Here is a 22,825-nt window from a genome sequence, read left to right on the forward strand (position 1 = left end):
TCTTAGGGTGGCCACCCCATCCCTAGGCCCAAGCTCCTCTGGGAATAACCGGATACATGGGACCAGGGCTAGGGCCATGGCTGCTGTTGGCGCTCCTACTGCCCGGCCCGTCACTGATAATTGGGGGTCAGGTACCTGGCCCGAGCAGGACCCATCCAATGCCCTCTCCCAGGGAAGGAGGAACACAGAGGTTGGATGCCTTCATTCAGTCAGCACCTGGGAGCCGTGTCACACATCAGTCTGCGTTTTAACCAGATGCCCAGGTAATTTGTGTGCATGGGAAAGTTGGAAAAACACCAGTCAAGAGGAGAAGTCCTTCCACTTCAGCTGTGAGGTGGCTTGGTGATCCAGCACTCCCTTGAGGCCTGAGAGAACCCAGAATCCTTCCAGAGTCCCTTTTAGCTTTGGTGGGCCACCGTCAAGTTTCAATTCTTTGCAGACAAAGAGAACTTTAACACATACACTGGCCCCCTTGGCAGAGGCTGGAGGGATTCACAGGCTTTGGCCTGCTTATGGGTTTGGCAGGGGCCAAACCACAATGATTGATGCCCAGTTTGAACAGTCCAACGTCCGCCCCACCCCCGACCCCCCGCCCCACCTCAATCACTCAGAAGCTGGGCTATACTCCTTCCCTCTTGTTCACAGACTCTTACACCCAGAAAGAGCTTCTTATTCTACAGGTGAGGAAACCAAGGCCCAAAAGTTACTGCTTCCAGAGCACATGATTTATCCTCTCATATATTCATTCTACAGATATTTGTTAGACATCAACAGAGAGCCAGGCACCCTGCTAGGCATGGGGGCTACCCAGACCTGGAACTTTCAAGCTCAGAGCTCATAGTCTGATGGGGCAGCAGGCAGGGAAGCAGAGCTCTCTTGGAAAACAGAGAGGGTACCTAAAGTAGCCCCCAGCGAAGTCTTCTTTGATAAGGTAACCTTGGAACTGAGTTTTAAAGGATGGGTAGTAGTTAGCCCGGCAAAGCCAAACCAAAATGTCAGGCTAGGGAGAGGACACAGCCACAGCACCGAAGTGGGAAACAGTTTGGCGTGTGCATTTTTCCAGATAACTGTTGAATGTCTCCTCCCTACGCAACTCTAAGCTCCAGGAAGGCAGGGTGACATCTGCCATGCTCATGATTAGGCACAGCAACGCGTAGTAGGTGTGCAGTGACTCTCAGATGAACAGTTGAGTGCAGTAAATGACCCGGGTGAGTATGCATTCAGGGCAAGGCAGGGGGGCCCCGGTCCCTGGCTCTCAGGCCCACCCTGTACCTTTTTACTCTGGAGTGCTGCGGGGATTCATTAGCCAGCGAAGTGCTGATTATTTCACTCTTCTTCAGCTAAATGATTAGGGAGGCAGCCAGGCTCCCTGAGGTGGCCTCGGGGGTGTCCCGTTCACCTCCTCCCTCCCTCTGGGGGGGGCCTGGAGTTGCACTGGGGGCCGCCACTCTGCTGGTTTTCTGGGGTTGGCATCCACTGCTGTGGGTGGGGCTGCCCTGCTCTCACGTTTCCCCCAGATATCCCCAGGGGGCAAGAGAGGGGATTAGAACTGAGATGGCCCAAGGCAGCCCACCACTTACACTTCTCAACTTTCAGCTTCCCCAAAAATGTTCCAGAGTCATTTGGAAAGACCTTGGGCTCTGGAGGGAGGTGGATCCCCGTTTGAACCCTAGTTTTGCCATTTCTATCAGTATCCCTTCTGGCCAGTCACCTCCCCGCTCTGTGCCTCAGTTTCCCAATCTGTAAAAAAGGAGATAATGCTGTTTCCCTCAAGGTTTTAGGGGAGATTTGAGGTGAGCTAAAAAATAAATTGAGACAACACAGATGGAGATGCTTTCAGCAATTCCTGACACACAGTAGGTGCTCAATACGTGTGTATATGTTTTTCATTTTGTGCTTTCTCCCCCGTGACCCTCGTGGGTCAGGACTCCACTGTAGCTTGGGGATTGGAGGTAAACACCAGGCCTGCTGCTTAGCAGCTGAGGGCCCACTAAGGCTTGGTGGACCCCTGCCTCTTCTCTTAGCTTAGGAGTACAAAGGTCAGACCTTGAATGGGCCAAAGAAGGAAAGAAATGTTACACTTCCTACCCGGGCTGGGTCTTGGAATAGCCTGGCTTTGAATCTGGCTTTGCCACTAGCTGTGATTCCTCAGGGCTTTGAGCTTCCACTGCCTCCTCTGTGTATGGGACTAATAGACAATATTACCTGCATCAGAGAGGATCCCAGTGAGGAGAGAATGAGCTCATGGATTTAGAAGACTTAGCACAGAGTTTTCAATGCCTGCAAAGTCTTTGCTGGGAGGGTAAGACCTGGTCTTGCCTTCAAGGGGCTGACAGAGAGGGGAAGGGAGATACACACAAAAGAACAAGGACAGGACAGAGGGAGAGGACCCCAGATCACAGAGACCTATTCTCTGCCGTGTCATTGTTCAAAGTTCCTGGCACATTTCGGCCATAGATACAGGGCAGCAGGGGCAGCAGAGTGGCTGAGGAGGAGAGGGGCGAGCGCTTTGTTCCCTGGTGAACTTGACCAGGTTGCTGCAGGCTCCTGGGGCTTGGTATTACACAGAGCAGACTCGTCATCACACAAGGTGAGGAGGGGGGTTCCCTGCAGTCAGCTTCGGTGTCCAGGCCTCTTCCTATTTTAAGAGGGGGAACCATCATCCCCAGGGGTTGTCAGTAACCTCAGAGCCGGCCGGGGCATCGTTTACAACGCCTGCCTGTTCCTTGCCTCTCTCTCCAGCCTGACATCCCCTCCATCACTTTCCTGATGTTTTGAACTTCTCTTGGTCCCCCCCGCAACCCCATCATTGTTCCTGTTGTCTCACCTCCAGTTCCTCTGCTGAGAACACCATCTCCCTGGCCCCAGGTGGGGTTGGCCTACTCACCTTTGTGCTCCCATGTGTTCACCGTGTGCCATTGTGACTGCTGGCTTTTCTCCCCAACTAGACTTCAAGCTTGGCGACACCAGAGACCAGGTCTCCCATATGTTTCATTTTATCCCTAGCCTGGTGCCTGGAATGTATTAGGCACTCAAAACACAGACGTTGAACTAAGTAATTAATGAGAATGTTTCAAAGGCAAACTGAAGGTGTAGTGAGTTGAGTGGGTCTCCTGGACTTGGAGTCAAACAAACAGGCTCCATCTCAGCTGCTCCTCTTATTAGCCATGGGACCTTGGGTGAGTCAGTAGACTTCTCTAAGCCTCAGTTTCCTCATCTGTAAAATGGGGATGGCAATCATACTGATGTGAAGAATAAACAAGATTATGCCTATGAATGAAGCCGACCAATCACTGCAGCTCAGTAATTTACTATTTATTATCATTGTAGCCACAATATACTATTTAGTGCAAATGCAAGGTAAGCAGAGGAAAGGGGGGCCCTGGAAGGCATGATACCACCCTTACCCCTGTTATTCCCTAGGCATAAATGAGGATAAGAATTGTCATTGTAAAAGCCAATCACAGCGCACATATTATGTGCCAAGCACTGTTTAGTCTCTTTACATCCATCCATCCACCCCTTCATTCATTGAACCAGTATTTTTTTTTTTTTTGAGCACGTACTCTGTGCCAGGCCCTATACCAGGTCCTAGGTATATAGCAGTGAATAAACACAGTATCTGCTTTCAAGGGACTTATGTAAACAAAGGGCTGAAATAAATAGGCAATATGTCAGAAAGAGAAAAATAAAACAAGGAGTGTCGTGGTGGGGGCTGCTCTTTTAGATAGGGTAGTCAGGGAGGCCTCACTGGGAAGGTGACATTCGTGCAAAGACTTGAAAGAAGCAAGAGAATGTGCCATGCAGATATCTGGGGAAGGGTGTTCCAGGCAAGGGAAATAGCATGTGCAAAGGCCCTGAGGTGGAAGCATGCTTGGCAAGTTCAAGGAACAGCAAGTCAGTATGGCTGGAGCATAACACAGAGCAGGACCAGATTCATGGGTGCGCAACCTGTGCAGAATGGCCCCATGCTTGGTTTAATAATCTGCAGTCACTGTCTTGAAATTCTAAACTTTTTTTTAAACAAGAGGCCCGTCGTTTTCATTTTCCACTGGGCATTGCAAATTGGGTAGCCAGTCCTGGTAGTAGGAGATACAGTCAGAGAGGCGGCAGGGGACCACAGCACCAGACGGCACTCCCAGCACCAGACAGGTTTCTGGCTTCCTCCCATCCTGCCCTAGAGTCAGCCCTTCAGGAAGAGGCCTTAAGCTAAGATTCTCTGACCACTTGGGCCTGACACTATCCTCATGACAGTGGGAACTAATACAGGGTGTATTAGTCTCCTCTTGCCACTGTAACAAATTACCACAAACTTAGTGGCTTAAAACAACGCACATTTATTCTCTTACAGTTCTGGAGGTTAGAAGTCCAAACTCAGTCTCATGGGGCTAAAGTCAAGGTGTCAGTAGGGCTGGTTCCTTCTGGAAGCTCTAGGGGAGAATCTGTCCCCTTGCCTCTTCCAGCTTCTGGAAGCTGCCTGTGATTCCTGGCTTATGGCCCTTTCCTCTGTCTTCAAAGCATATCTCTCCAGCCTCTGCTTCCTTCACTCTGACCCTCCAGCCTCTCTGGTAAGGACCTTTGTAATGACATTGCCCCCACGCCACCCCACCCCTGGATAATCCAGGATAACCTCCCCTTCTCAGAATCCTTAACATTTCATCACATCTGCACATGCGCAAAATTCCTTTTGCCATGCAAGGTGACCTTCACAGAGTCTAGGGATTAGGATGTGGGCAAATTGGGGGAGCCATTCTTCAGCCTACCACCTCCCCTACTTGGCAGAAGAGGGAACTGAGGCCTGGAGAGGTGATGTAACTTGGGCAAAATCACCTTCCCAGCAAAGGGACAGACCTGCATTGGGGCCCATGTCTGTCTAGTTCCTGTCATGTTCTCTAGACCACCAGGAAGGAGGCACCTTCTGCCCATCTTGGCCTCCCTCTCCCCGTGCACCCAACCCTCAGTGTTTTAGGAAGTAGGCTTGGGAAGTTGCAGCCCAGAGCATTTGTGCTTAAGATTGTACCTGACATGGGAACAGATAAGCACATCCATCCGCCTGGGACTGGGATGGAGGGAAGAGGCCGCCTTTCTGCAGCTAACAGGGTCCCAGGCCACTTTGGGCTTAATCATCAACACCTTATAATTAGGCCTCTCCTGGGTCCTGAGGAGCAGGGCCCTGTTTGTAAAGAAGCTCCTGATATGCATGTTGCTGGGACACGTGGCCTGGGTCCTTCCTGTTCATGGGGCGGAGGTTTTTAAATCAAGGGAACCACAGCCAATGAAGTTGGGTGCCCGACTGCTGCCGTTGAGGGGCAGATTTCTCCTCACAGCCTAGAGACTCCTGGGGGGCCTCAGCCCAGCCCCAAGGGCTCTCTGTCATCTGGCGCCTGGGGCCACAGCACAGAGGCCGATCCCAGCCATTGGCATGGAAGTCAGAAGAGCGGAGGGAGGACCAGTGTAGGAAATTGGAGGTGGGAGGGAGAAGGTGGCAGGTGTTTTCACTGGCTCTGGTCTTCAGTAACAAGTGTTTAGTTATCAAAAGGTAGGATGTGGTGGTGGGTAAGAGCATTCATGCTGATATCAGACAGACCTGGAGTCAAATCCCACCTCCGCCACTTACCAGCTCTGTGACTTTAAGCAAAATGATGAACTTCTCTGACACCGAGCCTCAGTTTCCCCCAAGATTTGGTGATTCGGGCTAGTGGGCAAACCCAGATTCATTTGAGCATAAAGCTTGGGTTTATTTTGCACCTTCTAGAAAATTGGGGGTGCTAATTTGCCCCCTTCCTCTTGGGGTTGTTATAGTCAATTTAAAAAGTAAGCAAGCAAAAGTTCTCCTTGTGGCTTTTTTTTTTTAAGATAACACATATAAGATAGATAGATAGATGATAGATAGATAGATAGATAGATAGATAGACAGACAGACAGACAGACAGACAGACAGACAGGTATGTATACACACACACAAAAGTTCTTTCACCTAGCTTATGAGAGACATATACACTTACTAAATGGGAAACAAGCCTTTCCATGCAGTCTGAAAGGCTTTCACTCTTCTTTGGGCTTTGAACACATTTCACAGAGCTTTCAGTTAAACTTTGGAAAAAGTAGGTTTGCATGTTTTTCAGACATTTCACTAGCTACTCCAAGTCCTGGGTACAAGTTCCATACATCGAAAGAACAATCTGTACTAAACTTCGTTCACTTAGCTTGTAAGAAATATACACGTTCTCTATGGGAAACAAGCTTTTCCCTACTCTCTGAATGGCCTTTATCTTACCTTTAGAACACGAGATTTGCACAGCTTAAAGTACCTTAGAAGAGCAGTATTACAGATCTCTTAAACAATATACTACATGTGTCACACTTCAAATATATCTTCCATTCTATGAAAGAACACGGTACAGTATTTCTTATAACAAGAAACGATGTGTTCTGCATGTCTGTAAATAACAAATACTCATGTATCCAGCTTAAAAAGCAGAAAATTAATCATGGCTTAGAAACTCCCTGTGCCACCTTCTGGGTTCCATCCATCTCCCTTCCTTTGCTCATAAGAAACCACAGAGTTTTGTGGTTACCACTCCCTCATTTTCCTTGTGTCTGCTTTCCTGTAGTTTTTATGTCTCCTCTCCTTGCTGAGCTATTATTAAAGACCAGAGCAGGCATAAGCATGTATATCTTCCTCCCTTCCACACCTAATTTCCTACCAAGTTACTCCTCCTGCCCCCTCCTCTGTTATCAAGCAAGAACATTGCTGGTTGGAGAATCAGAACATCAAGCTTGTCAGTACTGTGAGTAAACTTAGAGTTGATAGGCTCTGAGTGAGCACCGGAGGGATTTTGCTGTGAATAAAGCACATGTGCGAAGAGGCTCGGACTTCCTAGAAAGTACAAAATAAGCCCAAGCTTTATGCTCAAATGAGCTTGGGTTTGAATATCAGCACTGGCCAGTGGCTTGAGCCAACAGTTCTTTGCATCCACTCTAAAAATACTTCTTGAGTGTCTGTTGTAGGACAGGTACTGCATACGTGTGGCGATGAAATGGTGAATGAAGCAGACAAGGTCCCTGCTTTCAACAAATTGGGGAGATCACCACTGAACAAACACACAAACATAAAGCTTCAAATTGTAATAAGCACTAAGAATAAACACAGAATTCATGGAGGACTCATTTAGGAAGATGGGAAGGGCTTTCTCTGTGGAAATGATATTGGAGCTGAAACTTGTACTTCCTTGCCATCTGACTTTAGTTAAAATAAATTCAGTTTTCTCATCTGCAAAATGGAGCTGGTAATGACCCCCTCACAGCTCTGCTCTTGGTAGTGGCCATGACTCAGTGCCTGGCTTAGCCACTCAGTAAATGTCATCTCCCTCCCTCCCTGCTGGCCTGGGCAGTGAATGTTGCTGAAGATCGAATGAGCAGCTGTGTTGGTGAGCAGTAAGTGATGGAAAACCTGCTGTTGGCAAGGGAGTTGGGACGCCCTCTAAGAGGGTCTCACTGGCCCCTCTTTGACTGCCTTTGATGGCTGACCCCAGAGGGGAGGGAGAGAGGTGAGAGGGTATATTGTCCACTGTCAACAGGAAAGCTTCATCTTTTGTTGGGGGAAGGTGGTGTAGAGTAATACAGAGACTGTGCTGTAGAATCAAATCCCAGCTTCTGCTGCAAGTCATTTCACTCCTCTGAGCCTTCTGGTTCTCATCCACAGACTAGTCCATGTAATACCTCTCCTGTGGGTTTGGCATGTGAAACAGTGACTTTTCATATAAAGAGCCCAGCACATGGTGGGCACCCAGCAAGCATGGCCGTGATCACTGTTCCCACCAGAGCAAGGAGGCACTGGGACAAAGGAGCGGAGGTTTGGGGTGCAGCTAGGGAGAAGAAACGGAGAGCCAAAGGGTTAACGTCCTTGCTCCACGCTTTCCTAGCTGGGAAACCTGGGGCAGGTCCCTTACCCCTCTGAGCCTCAGTTCCATAGACTGTCAGCTAAGGATAGAACCTCTTTCACTGGGCCGCTGTGAAATCATGCGTGCACGTCACCTGGTACTGCTCCTGACCGCAAGTCCTGGGGAGCTGGTGCAGGTAACTCCCTGTTAGACAAGTGGCCTCAGGGGTGAAACATTCAAATAAGTGGTTGGGGAAAGATGCAGCAAAAGAATGGAGAGGGCAGCTTTACCCTTCGCAAAGAGCCACCTCCTTTGTCTGGAAGGCTAAAGATCCAGGGGCTGGAGGCTTGCTAGGTACCGATGCGGGGCGCCCAGAGGCCCCGGCCCGGAGCCGGCATGCAGACCCAGGTTGCCCGGGGCGCGGAGCTGTGACCTCATCGGCCGGCGCCGTCCCGCGGGGCCATGAGATCATGACATGCCGGCGCTCGCCGAGGAGTCGATTTGTTGGGAGCGCGGGGACAGTCGGCCGCCCGTTGCGGTGATCTCATCCGGGCCCGAGGGAGGAGGGGGCAGGCGGCCCGGCCTGCCCGCGCCGCCCGGAGGGGGACTGATGGCCACCGCCGCCGGTGACGTCACCAGCAATGCCCGTTGCCGGGTAACGTGCGACCGCCCGCCTCTGGCCCCGCCCCCCACCTGCCGCGCTCTCAGCCTCTACCCAATCTGGCTCGCTCTTCTCTTTCCTTTTTTATTTATTGAGGCATAAGTTACATATTATAAAGTAATCTAATTATACGTGTACAAGCTTGATGAGTTTTTACATATGTATGTATCCATATGTAAAATATGTATATGTATGTCCATATGTTTCAAGATATCACCAGCGCTCTCCAATAGAAATCTCATGTGAGCCACATAAGCAGTTTACAATTTTCAAGTAGTCACCTTAAGCAAAAAGGAACAAGTGACATTAATTCTAATAATATATTTTATTTATCCCAGTATGTCCAAAGTGTTATCATTTAAACATGTAATCAATATAAAAAATTTTAATGAGCTACTTTACCTTTTTGTTGTATTTCTAAGACGTTGAAATTTCCTACATGTTTCATATTTTCAGTTCACCTCAGTGCAGATTTAGCCACATTTAAATGCTCTGTAGCCACATGTGACAACTGGCTACTGTGTTTGGCAACACAGATATCAAACATTTCTAGCACCTAAAAGGCTCTTTCATTCCGCCTCTGGTCAGTACCCCTGCCAAGGTGCCCATTATTCTGAATCTCATCCTCCCTCTTCAGTTCTCTACCCTCTCACACACCTTGTATCTTTTCTTTCTCTCTCCCCACATGTCACTTTAACTCCTTCTAGAGTCTCCCTTTCTCCACTCCTCAGAGCACTCAAAGCACAAGATGGCACGAGATGGGGAGTCAGACTGGATTTAAACCTGACTCTACCCCTGTCTAGCACTTGGACAACCTTTTAGAGCCTCTGTTTCCTCACCTGTTAACTGGAATTCGTAAAAACAGTGTCTGTCTCCTAGGGTCATCAGAGTTGGGGGCCACGTGCAGGTACTAAGTGCTCTACAGAGAAACTTTTATCACCAAACTGAGCTGGCCCTGGTTGTTCTCTTAGTTCTTCTCTTTTGCTGCTAGTTTCTCATCTCTTTCCCCCTTGTGCTTATCTCATTAGCCTCCAGTGCCTATGTTGAGCTTTCTCATCTGAGAAATGGGACTGGGTCATAACTACCCCACTAGGGGAGCATTTGATGTACAATTCCTGGCCATAGTAAGTGCTTAATAATAAGATTACTTTCTCCTCCTCGGCCCCCTCTGTGCCTGGTCTCTCACTCCTGGGTGCCCTTTTTCTTTTGGCCTCCAGCTTTGTCATTTCTCCCCTCTCTTCTTTTGTCCACATCCCCTATTTCTTCTCCTGGGTCTCTCTCCCTCCCCCAACCCCTGCATTTTTCTCTAGCCTTCCTCCTAGTCCCAGTCCCCTTAACACCTCTTGTTCCCAGCACTCCTGGCCAGGCTGTTCTGAAGTCAGTTACCAAGCTCTTCTCCACCCCCCAAGCCTTCTCAAGTCTGAGAAGACCTAGATGGCCCGCTTGCTCCGCAGCCAATGGGTGCAGCGCTTCAGAGGTCGGTGTTGCGGCTGTTTTGTTCTGAAGGGCTCTTTCAGCCACGGTCCCCCGTGCAGCCTGCAATCATAACAGACCCGCAGGCCATCTTCCCAAGAAAACAAGTCTTTGTTTTCAGCCCTTTGCGCTGGCCCAGCCTGCCCCTTTCAGAGTAGGAAGCGTGGCCCTTTCCCCTGTGGGGGCCAGGAGCTAACCAGCGGTCCAGGGCAAGAAAAGCAAATGAGGGACAGCACCTGCGAGGCTGGACACAGTTCCTGCTTATTTTCCCCACATTAAAGTAGGGCTCTTTCAGTGAGGACCCCTCTTTGGCCCTGTGCTAGCCTTAACTCAGAGAAGCTTTCCAGCCTCTTTTTCCTGACACGCCCTCTCTCTGAGGAACCACCTCTCCCTCTATCTGCGGTCCTGATGCGCCTGTCACTCATGGTGACACCTCCTCCCACCCCCCCACCCCGCCACTCCGCCCCATGTAACCAACCCATCCAAGGCTCACTGTTCAGGTTGGTAAATGGGCCCAGGGAGAAAGAGGGCCTCTCTTTCTGTTGGAGTTAAGCTGTGAGAGTGTTGGCTTGGGGCTGCCAGTGGCCATCTTTCCTACCAAGTAGAGGTATCCAGAACTTTCTAGCTGTGTCCCCGGGGCAGGTTACCTAGCCTCTTCATCTCACTTTCCTTATCTGTAAAATGGGAGCATTCATAGCACCTACCTCAAAGGGTTGTACAGAGAGTGGGTGCCTAGCACATGGTAAGAGCTAAGTCAGCATCCTTTCGTCTGCATTGCATGCCGTTCTCGTGGTGCTCTTGTGCCGAACCCAGCAGTCACTGGACAACCCTTTTCCTCTCGCCTAGCCTCATCATTTTATAAACACTTCCTTATACACAGACCTTTGGTTCCTAGTACCTTCGGCGTTAGGGTTCTCTGAGCCACGTCTGTGAACCTAGCTATTTGAAACACAAGATCATTTAACCCACCCATTCATTTGTTCATTCATTTGTTCAACAAACATTTGTTGATCACCTACTGAGTGCCAAACCCTTTATATCAGTTAAAATTGGGATAAGCCAATAACAGTAAATAATAACAATAATAGCTTAAATTTAAGAAGAGTTTATTTCTTCCCATGTAAAGTCCAAAGGTAAGCAATCCAAACCTGGTAGTGTGACACCTTCCAGGTTACTACTTCACCAATCCTAGGGTGTGGGACTCCTCCTCGTGGTCCAAGATGGCAGCTAGAGCACCAGCTATCACATCTAAGTTCCAAATAGCAGGATGAAGGAAGGGGGGAAGAATAAGGTGACAGTTTCTCTGAAATTGTCACATGACACATATACTTTAGCTTAGTGCTACTGAAGTGCCACTAAAATGGCACCTGGATGCAAGAGAAGCTGGGAGATGTAGTCTTTGTTTGAGATACCATCCAGCTAAACTATTGAGACTCTAGTACTAAGGAAGAAGGAAAGAAAGAATGTGAGGTGACAGCCAGCAACTAGGGACACCCTCTGACTAAGCACAGGGGAAAGATGGTGAACAGGATATGGTTCTCTGCGCTCATGAAGCTCACAGCCTATCAAAGAAACAGGTAATAATAATAATAGTCAAAGTTATTGAACACTTACTCTACCAGGTGCTTCTCAGGGGTTCTCAAACATTGTAGACGTAGGACCTCTTTGCACTTTTAAGAAGTTTTAAAGACTCTAAGGGCTTCTGTTTACATGGATTATTGTTTTGACCCAGGTAACCATAATAGAAATTAAAATCAATTCACCACAGTAGAAATTAAAACCAAGCGTTTTTTGTAGTACGTACTAACTGACTTAATAATTAGTGTTATGACGTGTTAATATTAAAATGTATTTTAGAGAGACATAACTATCTTTTTAATTACTGAGAAAAGGGGCATTTTTTAACATTTTTATAGATTAATAACTGGCTTAATAGAAGATACTTGCATTCTCATATTTGTTGCAAATCACATCATGTAGCCTCAGGAAAACCTCTATTATACACTTGTTAGAGAATTAAAATGTCAGTTAATATCTGAGAATTATGTTGAAAATAGTTTTAGTTTTTAGAAGTGTGCCGGTTTTTTATTTATTTGTTTGTTTGTTTATTTAGGGCTGCGTCAGGTCTTTGTTGCGGCTCGCAAGGTCTTCGTTGCAGCACGCAGGATCTTTTGTTGCAGCACTCAGGCTGTTCGCTGTGGCACATGGGCTCCTCTCTAGTTGTGGTGTGCAGGTTTTCTCTTCTGTAGTTGTGATGCGTGGGCTCCAGGGTGCGTGTGCTCTCTAGTTGTGGCACACGGGTTTAGTTACCCAGCAGCATGGACATGGGTTCGATTCCTGGTCAGGGAACTAGATCCCATGTCGCAGCAAAGATCCCATGTGCAGCAATTAAGACCCAGACCAGCAATAAATACATAAATGAGTAAATAAATATTTAAAAAGAAAGAATAAGCACTGGCAGACATCACCAGCCATCCACACATCAGACCCACCAGAGAGACTTGGCCTGTGGGGCAGTCAGCACCCAGGATGGCTGTGACTTACCTTCCTTAGCCCTTAGTCCAAAATGAGCCTCCTTTGGCTGGCAGCAAGTAGTAGTAGTAATAATAATAATAATAGTCAACATTTAATATTGCGTACGTCACGTGTAGTTTTAAGATCTTTACATGTTACTTATTTTTCTGATGAGAGAATTTATAAAGTGGCGTCTGGAACCAGCCTGCCCGGATTCAAATTCTCTCTCTGCCACCTACCAGCTGTGTGACCTTGAGCAAGTGACTTAACCTCTCTGTGCCTCAATTTACTCTTCTGTAAAACAGGGATGATGATAACTCCTATCTCATAGGTTGTTGTGAGGATTAAATTAATACAAAGTGCTCGGAACAGCACCTGGCAAGTAATAAGCCCTCAATGTATATATTTGCTATTATTAACATCAGAACCCTTTGAAGGACGTATTATTATTATCTGCAGTCTACAGATGAAGACACTGAAGCCCACTTATTCATTCAGCAGTTGTTTGGTACCAAGTGCTCCTCTAGGTTCTGCAAACAGAAATGATAGCACCAAAATGACACAGAGCCCCTGTATTTCAGGAGTATTTCTTATAACAAAGAAATATAGTCTATGGTGGGGGTGAGTGCAAAAAAGAAAAATGAGAGCAGAGGATGGGAGTATGGGAGCAAGTAGCAAGTGCAGGGGTGCTATTGTATGTACATTGTTCAGTGATCCTTCCTCATGAGATGACATGTGTGCCAAGACCCAAGGGAAGTGAGGGAGCCAGCTGGCTGACATCAGGAGGAACGGTGCTCCAGGGTGAGGGAAGAGCAAGTGCAAAGGCCCTGAGGAGGACTGTTCTTGTGGTTGTTTTTTTTTTTTTTTTTTTTTTGAGAACCAGTCACATCAGACATGTGGGCAGGGGGCAGCTCTTATAGAATCTGGAAGATAGGGTAAGAGTTTCAGATGTCACTCTGAAGGAGATGGAAGACATTGGCAGGTTTGAGCCCAGGGATGATTTGATCTACCTTGTATTTTGAGATGCTCATTTTGGATATCGTGTGAAGAATAAACCGTAGCAGGAGAAGGACAGAAGCTGTTAGGGAGCTGTTTCCAGCAAGATTTGTAGATGAATTGGATGTTGGTTACAAGAGAAAAGAGAGTCAAAAATGATGGCAGGAGTTTGGGAGAGACAGTCAGACAGACATGGAAGGAGGGAAGGAGGGAGGGAAGCAGGGAAGGAGGGAGGATGCTCTCATGTCTCTTATAAGGGCACTAATCCCATTCATGAGGGCTCCACCCTCATAACCTAATTACCTCTCAAAAGGCCCCCCTTCTCCAAATACCATCACATTGAAGGTTAGGGCTTCAGTGTGCAGTTTTAGTGGGGACACATTCAATCTCTAGCACTAGCTGAGTACTTTAGTTCTTTTTTCTTTTTCTTTTTTCTTTCTTTTGGCTTAAAGCAACCACCATTTTGCTATTTCCCATGATTCTGTGGGTCAGGAGTTCAGCCAGGACACACTGGGGACAGCTGGTCTCCATGTGATGTCTGCTGAGGCTGGACCATCCAAGATGGCTTTGTCACTCACAGGCCTGATGCCTCAGCTGACACAGGTGGGATGACTTGCCCAGGTCCTATATCTGGGGCCTCGATTTTCCCTGTTGGCTGGGTTCCTTGCTTCTCCCCCGTGTAGCCTTGCTCAGAGCCTCTCCCTCTGCACATGGCCTCTCCACGTGGTCTCCCCTTGTCCCTTGGGTTTCTCACAACATGGTGCTGGAGAAGGAAGGGCAAGTGAGGGGAGGTAGTGACAGCTCCCAGGTCTCATGGGGCCTGAGCCTGGGAGTCCCAGATAGCACACTGCCTCATTCTAGTTCATTCCTTAGTTCTTCTGAACTTGAGATGTCCCATCTCTAAAAGAAGCTGACAGTAATGATGCCCACATCCCCAGATCATCACAAGGTTCTTTACTAGCTCTTATCATGCACTGGGCCCTTCCTGGGTACCTATAGCTTAGGTTCATTTGCTCATTTAGTCCTCACAATCACCTTGGTGTGTTGGAGTGAGCTTGCACGGGCTTGTGAGAGCCCGTGGTTACATTTTCAGGAAATTTGCAAGCAGTCTTTAAACCCTAGGTAGCTTGAAATTGGCCTTGTGGGAGTATTTACACCATAGAAATTGGAAACACACATATCGGGGCCAATTTTTTTTTGGTTGTTTTCCAGAGAACTGATTTGCCAGCACACACTCTGTGTGTGTGTGTGTGTGTGTATGTGTGTGTTTTCAATCCCGTTTACAGATGCGGAAACTGAGGCTCAGAGAAGTTAAATTATTGTCCAAAATCAACCAGTTTAGTAGGTAATAGCTTTGACCTTGGAGCCCCAAATCCCATGCCCTTAGAAGTGCTGTCCTACTTCTGTTGGTGAGAAAATGTGTGTAAAAGAGATTCATAAACGGGTAAAGCCATATAAATATTCATTATTAATTTTGATGCAGAAAAAATCTTTCATCCCTGTCTATCCGTTCTTTGTGTCTTTGTACATTTACGCTACTAACAGCTCTCTGATTATGTCTTCCTCCCCTTCCTTTTCATACCCATAATTTTTCACTTCACCTTTCCCAGGTAGGTGCGTTCTCCAAAATTCTCCCACTCTGTTCCTTTCTTCAGCTGCATTTCCCACTCCCTTCCAGAGTCAGCCCTGTGTCTCTTCCTTGTTTCCCGCTTCACTTTTGGTCCCTCCCCCATCCTCACAGTAAGAAAGTCAGAACAGAACCCGCCTTCCCCCGCCTCGACTGCTCCCGCCCCCATTCTCAGAATCCCAGCAGCGAACTCTGCGTGCCCAAGTTCTGCAGCAATTGCTACTGTTCCCCTTCATGGGTGTCAGGGAGGCCAGACGGCTCATAATCTGATTGCTTTCCTTGTTCTCTGACACCCCGGAGAAACAACACATTCCATTTGGTGGTCTTCAGAAATAACATGCTTAAGCAACCTGGAATTATAAAACTGCTTAATTAGAGAGAGGTGGTTTCACTGGGATATGCCCAGTTTTCCCCAGTGGTTTTATCTCCTTCTCCAAGTGGCCCGCCCTCCAGCAGCTAATTGCTACCTTTAGCTCTCTCTCCCTTTATTTTATTTTCTGTGACATCAGGGCTTGCTTATAAAGAGAAGTACTTTCTTCCGTGTTCCAACTCTCCTTCTCCATCAGTAGACTCTAGATGTTGACCTGAGTAGTAAGGAAAATCTTGTGATTCAGAGGTCTCTAGATCTTAAATAAGCACCTACTACGCGCTGCGTGCTGGGGATGTGACCAGGAGCCAAAGTACCTTCATGCTTATAGGGTTCACGGTCCAGAGGGAGAAAGAGATACTAAACTAATTTTTTAAATGTTGTGAGAAGTGCTCTAAAGGAGCGATTTAGAGGGTGTAACAGGAGCATTTAATTTAATTAAGGAGTTGGGAAAGGCTTCTCACAGGAGGTGACAGTTAGCTGAGACCCAGAAGATGAACAGGTGTTATCTCGGCAAAGAGTAAGGGACCAGAAGTCCAGCTACAGAGGAAGAACTTGGTCTACATAGCAAAGCACCTGAAAGAAGGGCCGAGAAGCTGGTCCCTGAGTCTGCTCTGAAATTCTGGGAATGTGTTAGTGTCCCCATGATGACTTGACTTATCTAGGTTCTGATGGTGTAAACCGCGGGTTGCAGATCAAATATGCCTCGACACCTGTTTTGTAAATAAAGTTTTATTGGAACACAGCCATGCTTATTTGTTTACCTGTTGTCAATAGCTGTGAGGAATAGTGGTGATGGAGGCTATATGACCTTAGAGCCAAAGTATTCACTATCTAGCCCTTTGTAGGAAAAGGTTGCTGACCTCTGTTCTGGACCCACTCATTAGGTGAGTGGTAAGCTTGGGGTCTGGACCAGGGGACAAGCCCACAGCTAGTGGAGCCCGAGAATTGGGGGATCCAAAGACAATGACCAAGGAGCAGTAATAGCAAGGTGGTTGGCAACAGGATCTGACCCCAGCCTGTCTGGTTCCTGAGCTACATTCTTAACCACCAAGCTGGGCTGGTTGTGCAGGATTAGCCTGAGAGGGGAAGCAGGGTCTGTCCCCAGAGTCAACCAGATGCCAGCATGCAGGGGTTCCCAGAGACACAGGGACATAGGACCTTTCATGAGTTGGTCGTGTCCTCACCCACCATGAGGCCAGGTGGACAGGGCAGGAGTCTGCCCAGCAAGATGGCTAAAGAGTGACCATCCTTTCCATCACCTGTGGGCTTCTGGAACACCTTTCTTCCCTCATCCTGCCCACAGTACTTCACCATCCTTGTTCCACTTAACCATTGAAAGAGTATTTCTCAAACTTGAATGTGCACACACGTCACCTGGGAACCTTGTTAAACTGCAAATTCTGATTCAGCAGGGCTAGGGTGAGGTTCTGATTCTGCAAGGTCAGACACTGGGGTGAGTGGACAACTGGATGCCTTTCCTTGGTCCTTAGCAGATGTGGGTACATCTGCTTCAAGGGGACCCCTTCCGAGCGACCTGTGCCCAGCCCATCAAGACAGAATATAACGGGGTAGATGTAAAGTCTCTGTCCACATCCTGTACATCCTCCATTTAATGGATATACAACATGTTTCTATAACGTTTTTCTCCCTCTAGTTTAAACACGTCATATGCTCAGTACAAAAAAAAAAAATGGAAAAGGCAGAAAACCACAACAAAAATGAGTAGTTTCTGCTTTCTGTATCTTTTCCACTTGGAAGTATAATATGAGCATTTCCCTGAATCAATAGATACCCTTCGCCAAAATGATTTCTTTTCTGACTTTTTATTTTGAAATAATTTTAAATTTAGAGAAAAGCTGCAAAAATAATACAGAGAGTTCCCATATACCTGTCACCCAACTTTCCCTAATGTTCGTATCTAATATAACCATAGTACAATTACCAAAGCCAGGAAATTCACATCAATACCATTACTATTAGCTAAACTACAGACCTTATCACATTTTGCCAGTTGTCCCACAAATGTCTTTTTCCTGGTCTAGGATCGAATCCAAGATTACAGTTGCATATATTTGTCATGTCTCCTTAGTCCTCTCTGATCTAACAATTCCTTGGTCTTTTTTTTTTTTTAATTTATTTATTTATTGGCTGTGTTGGGTCTTCATTGCTGCGTGCGGGCTCTCTCTAGTTGTGGCAAGCAGGGACTACTCTTTGTTGTGCGCAGGCTTCTCATTGCAGTGGCTTCTCTTGTTGTGGAGCACAGGTGCTAGGCACACGGGGTTGTTGTGGCACATGGGCTCAGTAGTTGTGGCACACAGGCTTAGTTGCTCCACGGCATGTGGGATTTTCCCGGACCAGGGATCAAACCCACATCCCCTGCATTGGCAGACAGATTCTTAACCACTGCGCCACCAGGGAAGTCCCTCCTTGGTCTTTTCTTTGTCTTTCGTGACCTTCATGCTTTTGAGGAATGCCGGACAGTTGTTTTGTAGAATGTTCCTCAGTTTGAATTTGTCTCTTGTTTTCTCCTGATTCAATTGAGGTTGTAAGTTTTTGACCAGAATACACAGAAGTGATAGTGTGTTCTTTTAGTGCATCATATCAGGGGTTAGCCTTCAATATGCCTTATTACTGGAGATGTTAACCTTGATCACTGGGTTAAGGCAGTAGGTACTAGATTTCTTCACGGCAAAGTCACTCCTTTTCAGGATGGTATTTGATTGGCTGTATGGCGTTGAATTATCCGTCTCTACCATGTCCAGACCCTCTTTTTGCACATTTAGTTTGTTACCTGTTTTTGTTTGTACTGTTACAGAGAATGCTGCAGTGACCGTTCCTACTGGCACACCTATTAGCACATATCCCTGATTGTTAGGATAAATTCCTAGAAGTAGCATTGCTGGAGCAAAGATTATTCACATTTTTAAGGCTACGTAATGCTTGGGGTGGGGCTATTTGTTTCTGTGTTTGTTTGTTTGTTTGTTTGTTTGTTTCAATCAGCTTTATTGAGGTGTATGACATTGTATATCTGTATAACAGAATGCATAGATTTGAAGCACACATTTCAATGAGTTTTGGCAAATGTATACACACATGTAGCCACCACCCCCATCATGATATAAAATATAAAATTTTACGTATACAATCTACCATTTCTTTCATTCCGCAGAACTCCTTGATGCCCCCTTGTAGTCAGTCCTCCTCCAGCTCACCGTGAGCAACCACTGATCTTATTTCCATCAGTGCAGTTTAATGTTACCTATTCTAGGACTTCATATAAATCAGAATTATACACTATGTACTCTTATATATCTGTCTCCTTTGATTGGACAGAATGTTTGAGATTCATTCCTGTTGTGTATCACAAACATTTGTTCCTTTTTTATGACTGAGTAATGTCCTGTTGTATAAATGTACCACAATTTGTTTATCTGTTCTTCCACGGATGGGCATTTGGCCTGTTTCCAGTTTGAGGATATCATGAATAAAGCTGCTATGAACATTTGCCTACAAATGGACGTGTGTTTTCATTTCTGCCAGGTGCACACCTGGGAGTGGAATTGCTGGTCCCTAAGTAGGTGTCTGTTTAACTTTATTAGACACGACAGGGTGGGTTATTTTCATGTCCATTTTATAGCACAGGCCCCAGAAAGCTTGAGGGACTTGGATAAAAGCCAAGGGAGGAAGAGAAAGAGAACGCTAGATGCTTTTCCTGCTTTTTTCCTTTAATCTTCAGAACCACCCTAGAAGGTAACAGTTATTTTATTTATTTTTTAATATTTATTTATTTGGTTGCACCAGGTCTTAGTTATGGCAGGCAGCCTCCTTAGTTGTGGCATGTGAACTCTTAGTTGCAGCATGCATGTGGGATCTGCTTCCTCGACCAGGGGTTGAACCTGGGGCCCCCTGCATTGGGCGCACTGAGTCCTAACCACTGTGCCATGAGGGAAGTCCTGAAGGTAGCAGTTATGTTTCCCATTCTGTAGATGAGGACAGTGAGGTTCGGGAACATGCAGCAAGATAAGGTTCTGAGTTCCCCAGTCTGAGACCCCAAGGCCATGTTCTTTCACCAGATATGATCCTGCCTCCTTGGAGACAGTGGGTGGGGGAGCTGGGAAGGAGAACACACCTTCCCCCTCTCCTCTTCTCTGCCTGTCCTTACCGGCATCCCGTGGTCCACACTGCCCCTGCCACTGAGGGCAGTCACCTGCGCGATGCCTGGGTCAGCCCCCTAGAGATGAGAGTGATCTGTGTGCAGGGCCAGGGACTGTGTCCCCATGATTGGCCTTGAGCCCTCAAAGCCACAGCAGGCACCAGGGAGTGACCCACACTCCAACCCTCTAGCAAAGGTGTCCAGTTTCTCCCTCCCTGAAACGCGATCCTCAGAGTGTTGATCTCCTGGGCTGGTGGGCAGTGGACGACGGCAGCGGGCAGGGGCCGCGTCTCCCCGGCCACATCGCAGGCCCATTAGGAGCAGGCCTGAGTGCTTTCCAAAGCTGATTAATGGGCTGCCTGTGACCCAGAATGTCATTACTCCCTGGGCCGGGGGGCCCCCTGGCTGGGTCCTTTGGGTCTTTACTGCTAATAATAATTGATGCTTTCTGTGTGGTTTCAGGGAAAGTTCTATCTGGTCATCGAGGAGTTAAGCCAGCTGTTCCGATCACTTGTTCCCATCCAGCTGTGGTATAAATACATCATGGGTGATGACGCCTCCAACAGTTACTTCCTTGGAGGGGTCCTGATCGTCCTCTACAGCCTCTGCAAGGTGAGGCGGCCTGGGGTCTGGAGGGCTGGCCTAAGGAAGACCCATGTACTAGCCGGGCCTGGCTAGGGGGGTGGCAAGCAGGGAGCCTGGACTAACACCCTAATCTCTTCATTCAATTAGAAAAAAATTTCACACAACATGAAGTTAACCACTAACCTTTTTTTAGTGTACAGTTCAGTGGCATTTAGCAGATTCTCAGTTTTGTGTCACCACCACCTGTCTAGTTCCAGGACATTTTCATCACCCCAGAAAGAAGCCCTGTGCCCATGAAGCAGTCATTCTTCATTCCTCCACCAGCCCCCGGCCGCCACTAGTCTTCTTTCTGAAGACTCTACGGATTTACCTTTTCTGGACATTTCATATAAATAGAATCATACACTATGTGACCTTTGATGTCTGGCTTCTTTCACTTAGCGTCCTGTTTCCAAGGTTCCTCCACATTACAGAATATAGCAGTACTTCCCTCCTTTTTATGGGTACAGCCACCCTAATTTTTTGCCCACAAAGCTCACCATATGCCATCCTTTCATGTCGCCGTCTTCACAACAGCCCTTCAAGGTACATACCATTACCACCCCTATATTGTGGGCAAGGGTTCTGAGGCCCAAGTAACTTGCCCAGCGTCACTCAGCTAGTGATCACAGAACGAGCATCAGACAAAGCCAGGCAGGCTGCCTCCGAAGCCTGGAGCTCTCAACCCGCCGACAACACTGCCACGGAATTTGTTTTCTGTTCCTCTTAAACTGCACGCCCTCAATTCTGCAAGTCAGTATGCAGTGCTTCTCTTTTCATCATTAGTACAAATCAAGTTCCCCCCCCCCCCCCCAACAATAAACGCATCCTCCTCTTTCTTTTTCCTTATCTGTTTCTGGCTTTAGAGAACTCTGGAGGAATGCACGTGTTCCCTTTCCTTCCTCCCAGCAGGACTAGCCAGGCAACCCGTGCAGTGTCAGCCGTTGGGACTTATCTTGCCTGCTGATTCTGATCTGCTGGCAGTGGCTGACTGGAGTGCTGAATAGAGATAAATGACCATGCCCTTGCAGAAGAAGAGTGCTGTGATTGATTAGCAATGCCTGCCCTGGGCTTGGGAGCAGGGAAAGGCAGTAGGCATGCCATGTATTTGCTATCCTGGCCCCATTGGCAGGGGAGACTGCTGATAGAAGGCAGCAAGACAAAAGCCAAGCAAAATTGATGGGAGTGAGGAGTTTCAAATGGCAGGATGCACCCTGAAAATGTTTGGAGTCAAAGATGAGGAGGGTCCATGGGGGTTTTTCAGGAATGGTAAGAGAAACCCTGAGCAAGCCATCACTTCACTCTCCTTTTAGTCGTTCGACATCTGTGGCCGCGTAGGTGGAGTCAGGAAAGCCCTGAAGCTTCTCTGCACATCTCAGGTGAGTTGGCTTCTGACAATCCTGACCGAGGTCCCAGGAACCAGGAGGTGGAAACAGACCTCGCTGTGCTTCTGAAGGTGTCGCTCCATCGAGGGACCACAGCTGTTTATATCTCTGTCCCTTCCATCAAACAGAATTACGGAGTCCGGGCCACTGGGCAGCAGTGCACAGAAGCCGGTGACATCTGTGCCATCTGCCAGGCTGAGTTCCGAGAGCCTCTAATCCTTATGTGCCAGGTGAGCAGGGGTGGGCGGGTCCACTGGAGACAGAGGCTGAGAGACCGCAAGGCCCTGCCCCATGCAGAAGTCCCGAGTGCCTGTCCTACGACCAAACCTCCAGGCTCTGGGAAAGGTCTTTGGGAACGGTATGGTCAAGCCTGGAGTCCATTAGACCCAGGGTCAAATCTCAGTTCTGCCTTTTATTAGCTGGCTGCCCTTGGGCAGGTTACCTTACCTCTCTGAGCTTTGGTTTCATTGGTAAAATGTAGAAAATGAAAATTTCAGTATGGTATAGTGTCAGAACACCCTGAGTGTGAATCTCAGCAGCCATGTGGACCCCGAGAGGCTCACTCTATCTCCCTGAGCCTTGGTTGTCTTTATTTATAAAGTAGGTATCATAGTAATGTCTACGCTATAGAGGTACTATTATGATTAAGTGCGATCATCTCTGGAAAGAGCTAAATTGGAATTTTTCAGCCCTAAAACTTGTGATTATTACAGTAATTAGTATCATAATTATTATTACCTTTTGTTTGCATTATTAGTTGTGAGTTACCAACTCATAGCAGTAAGTACTGGTCAGTTACCTTTAACTGCCTACATTTATCTCCTATCCGCCCCCTTCCCCTCCCCCTCCTTCTCCTCCTGACATCAGGGGGCTAAGATGTCAATTCAGCAAATGTGTATGAGTCAAAGCATCCTATCAGAGACCGGGGAGGGGAGGCAGAGGGCACACAGACCCTATCCCCTTCTTTAGAAGCACACGGTCTCCTTGGGGAAACAGACACATACATAAATAACCATGAAACAAGGCAGGCAGTGATAAGTGCTGTGTAAGAGAGATTCATGCAGCGTCCCAGGGGACCGGGCCAGAGAGTGATGAGTTGGAGGGCTGAGAAGGCTTTGGGGGAGGCATAGTCTACAGAC

At 47.5% G+C, this 22,825-nt stretch overlaps 1 protein-coding gene across 1 annotated transcript in view; it reads left to right on the top strand.

Moving 5' to 3' along the window:
• The window catches only part of RNFT2 (ring finger protein, transmembrane 2), a 57,335-nt gene that overhangs the window by 27,974 nt on the left and 6,536 nt on the right, over positions 1 to 22,825 (top strand). Inside the window, exons 8-10 of the mRNA XM_057743795.1 lie at positions 20,140 to 20,289; positions 21,615 to 21,680; positions 21,815 to 21,916. Coding sequence (XP_057599778.1) covers positions 20,140 to 20,289; positions 21,615 to 21,680; positions 21,815 to 21,916 — 318 coding nt within the window. The remainder of the gene's footprint in view (positions 1 to 20,139; positions 20,290 to 21,614; positions 21,681 to 21,814; positions 21,917 to 22,825) is intronic.

This window comes from Hippopotamus amphibius, chromosome 8, assembly GCF_030028045.1.
Source record: "Hippopotamus amphibius kiboko isolate mHipAmp2 chromosome 8, mHipAmp2.hap2, whole genome shotgun sequence".
NCBI lineage: Eukaryota > Metazoa > Chordata > Mammalia > Artiodactyla > Hippopotamidae > Hippopotamus > Hippopotamus amphibius.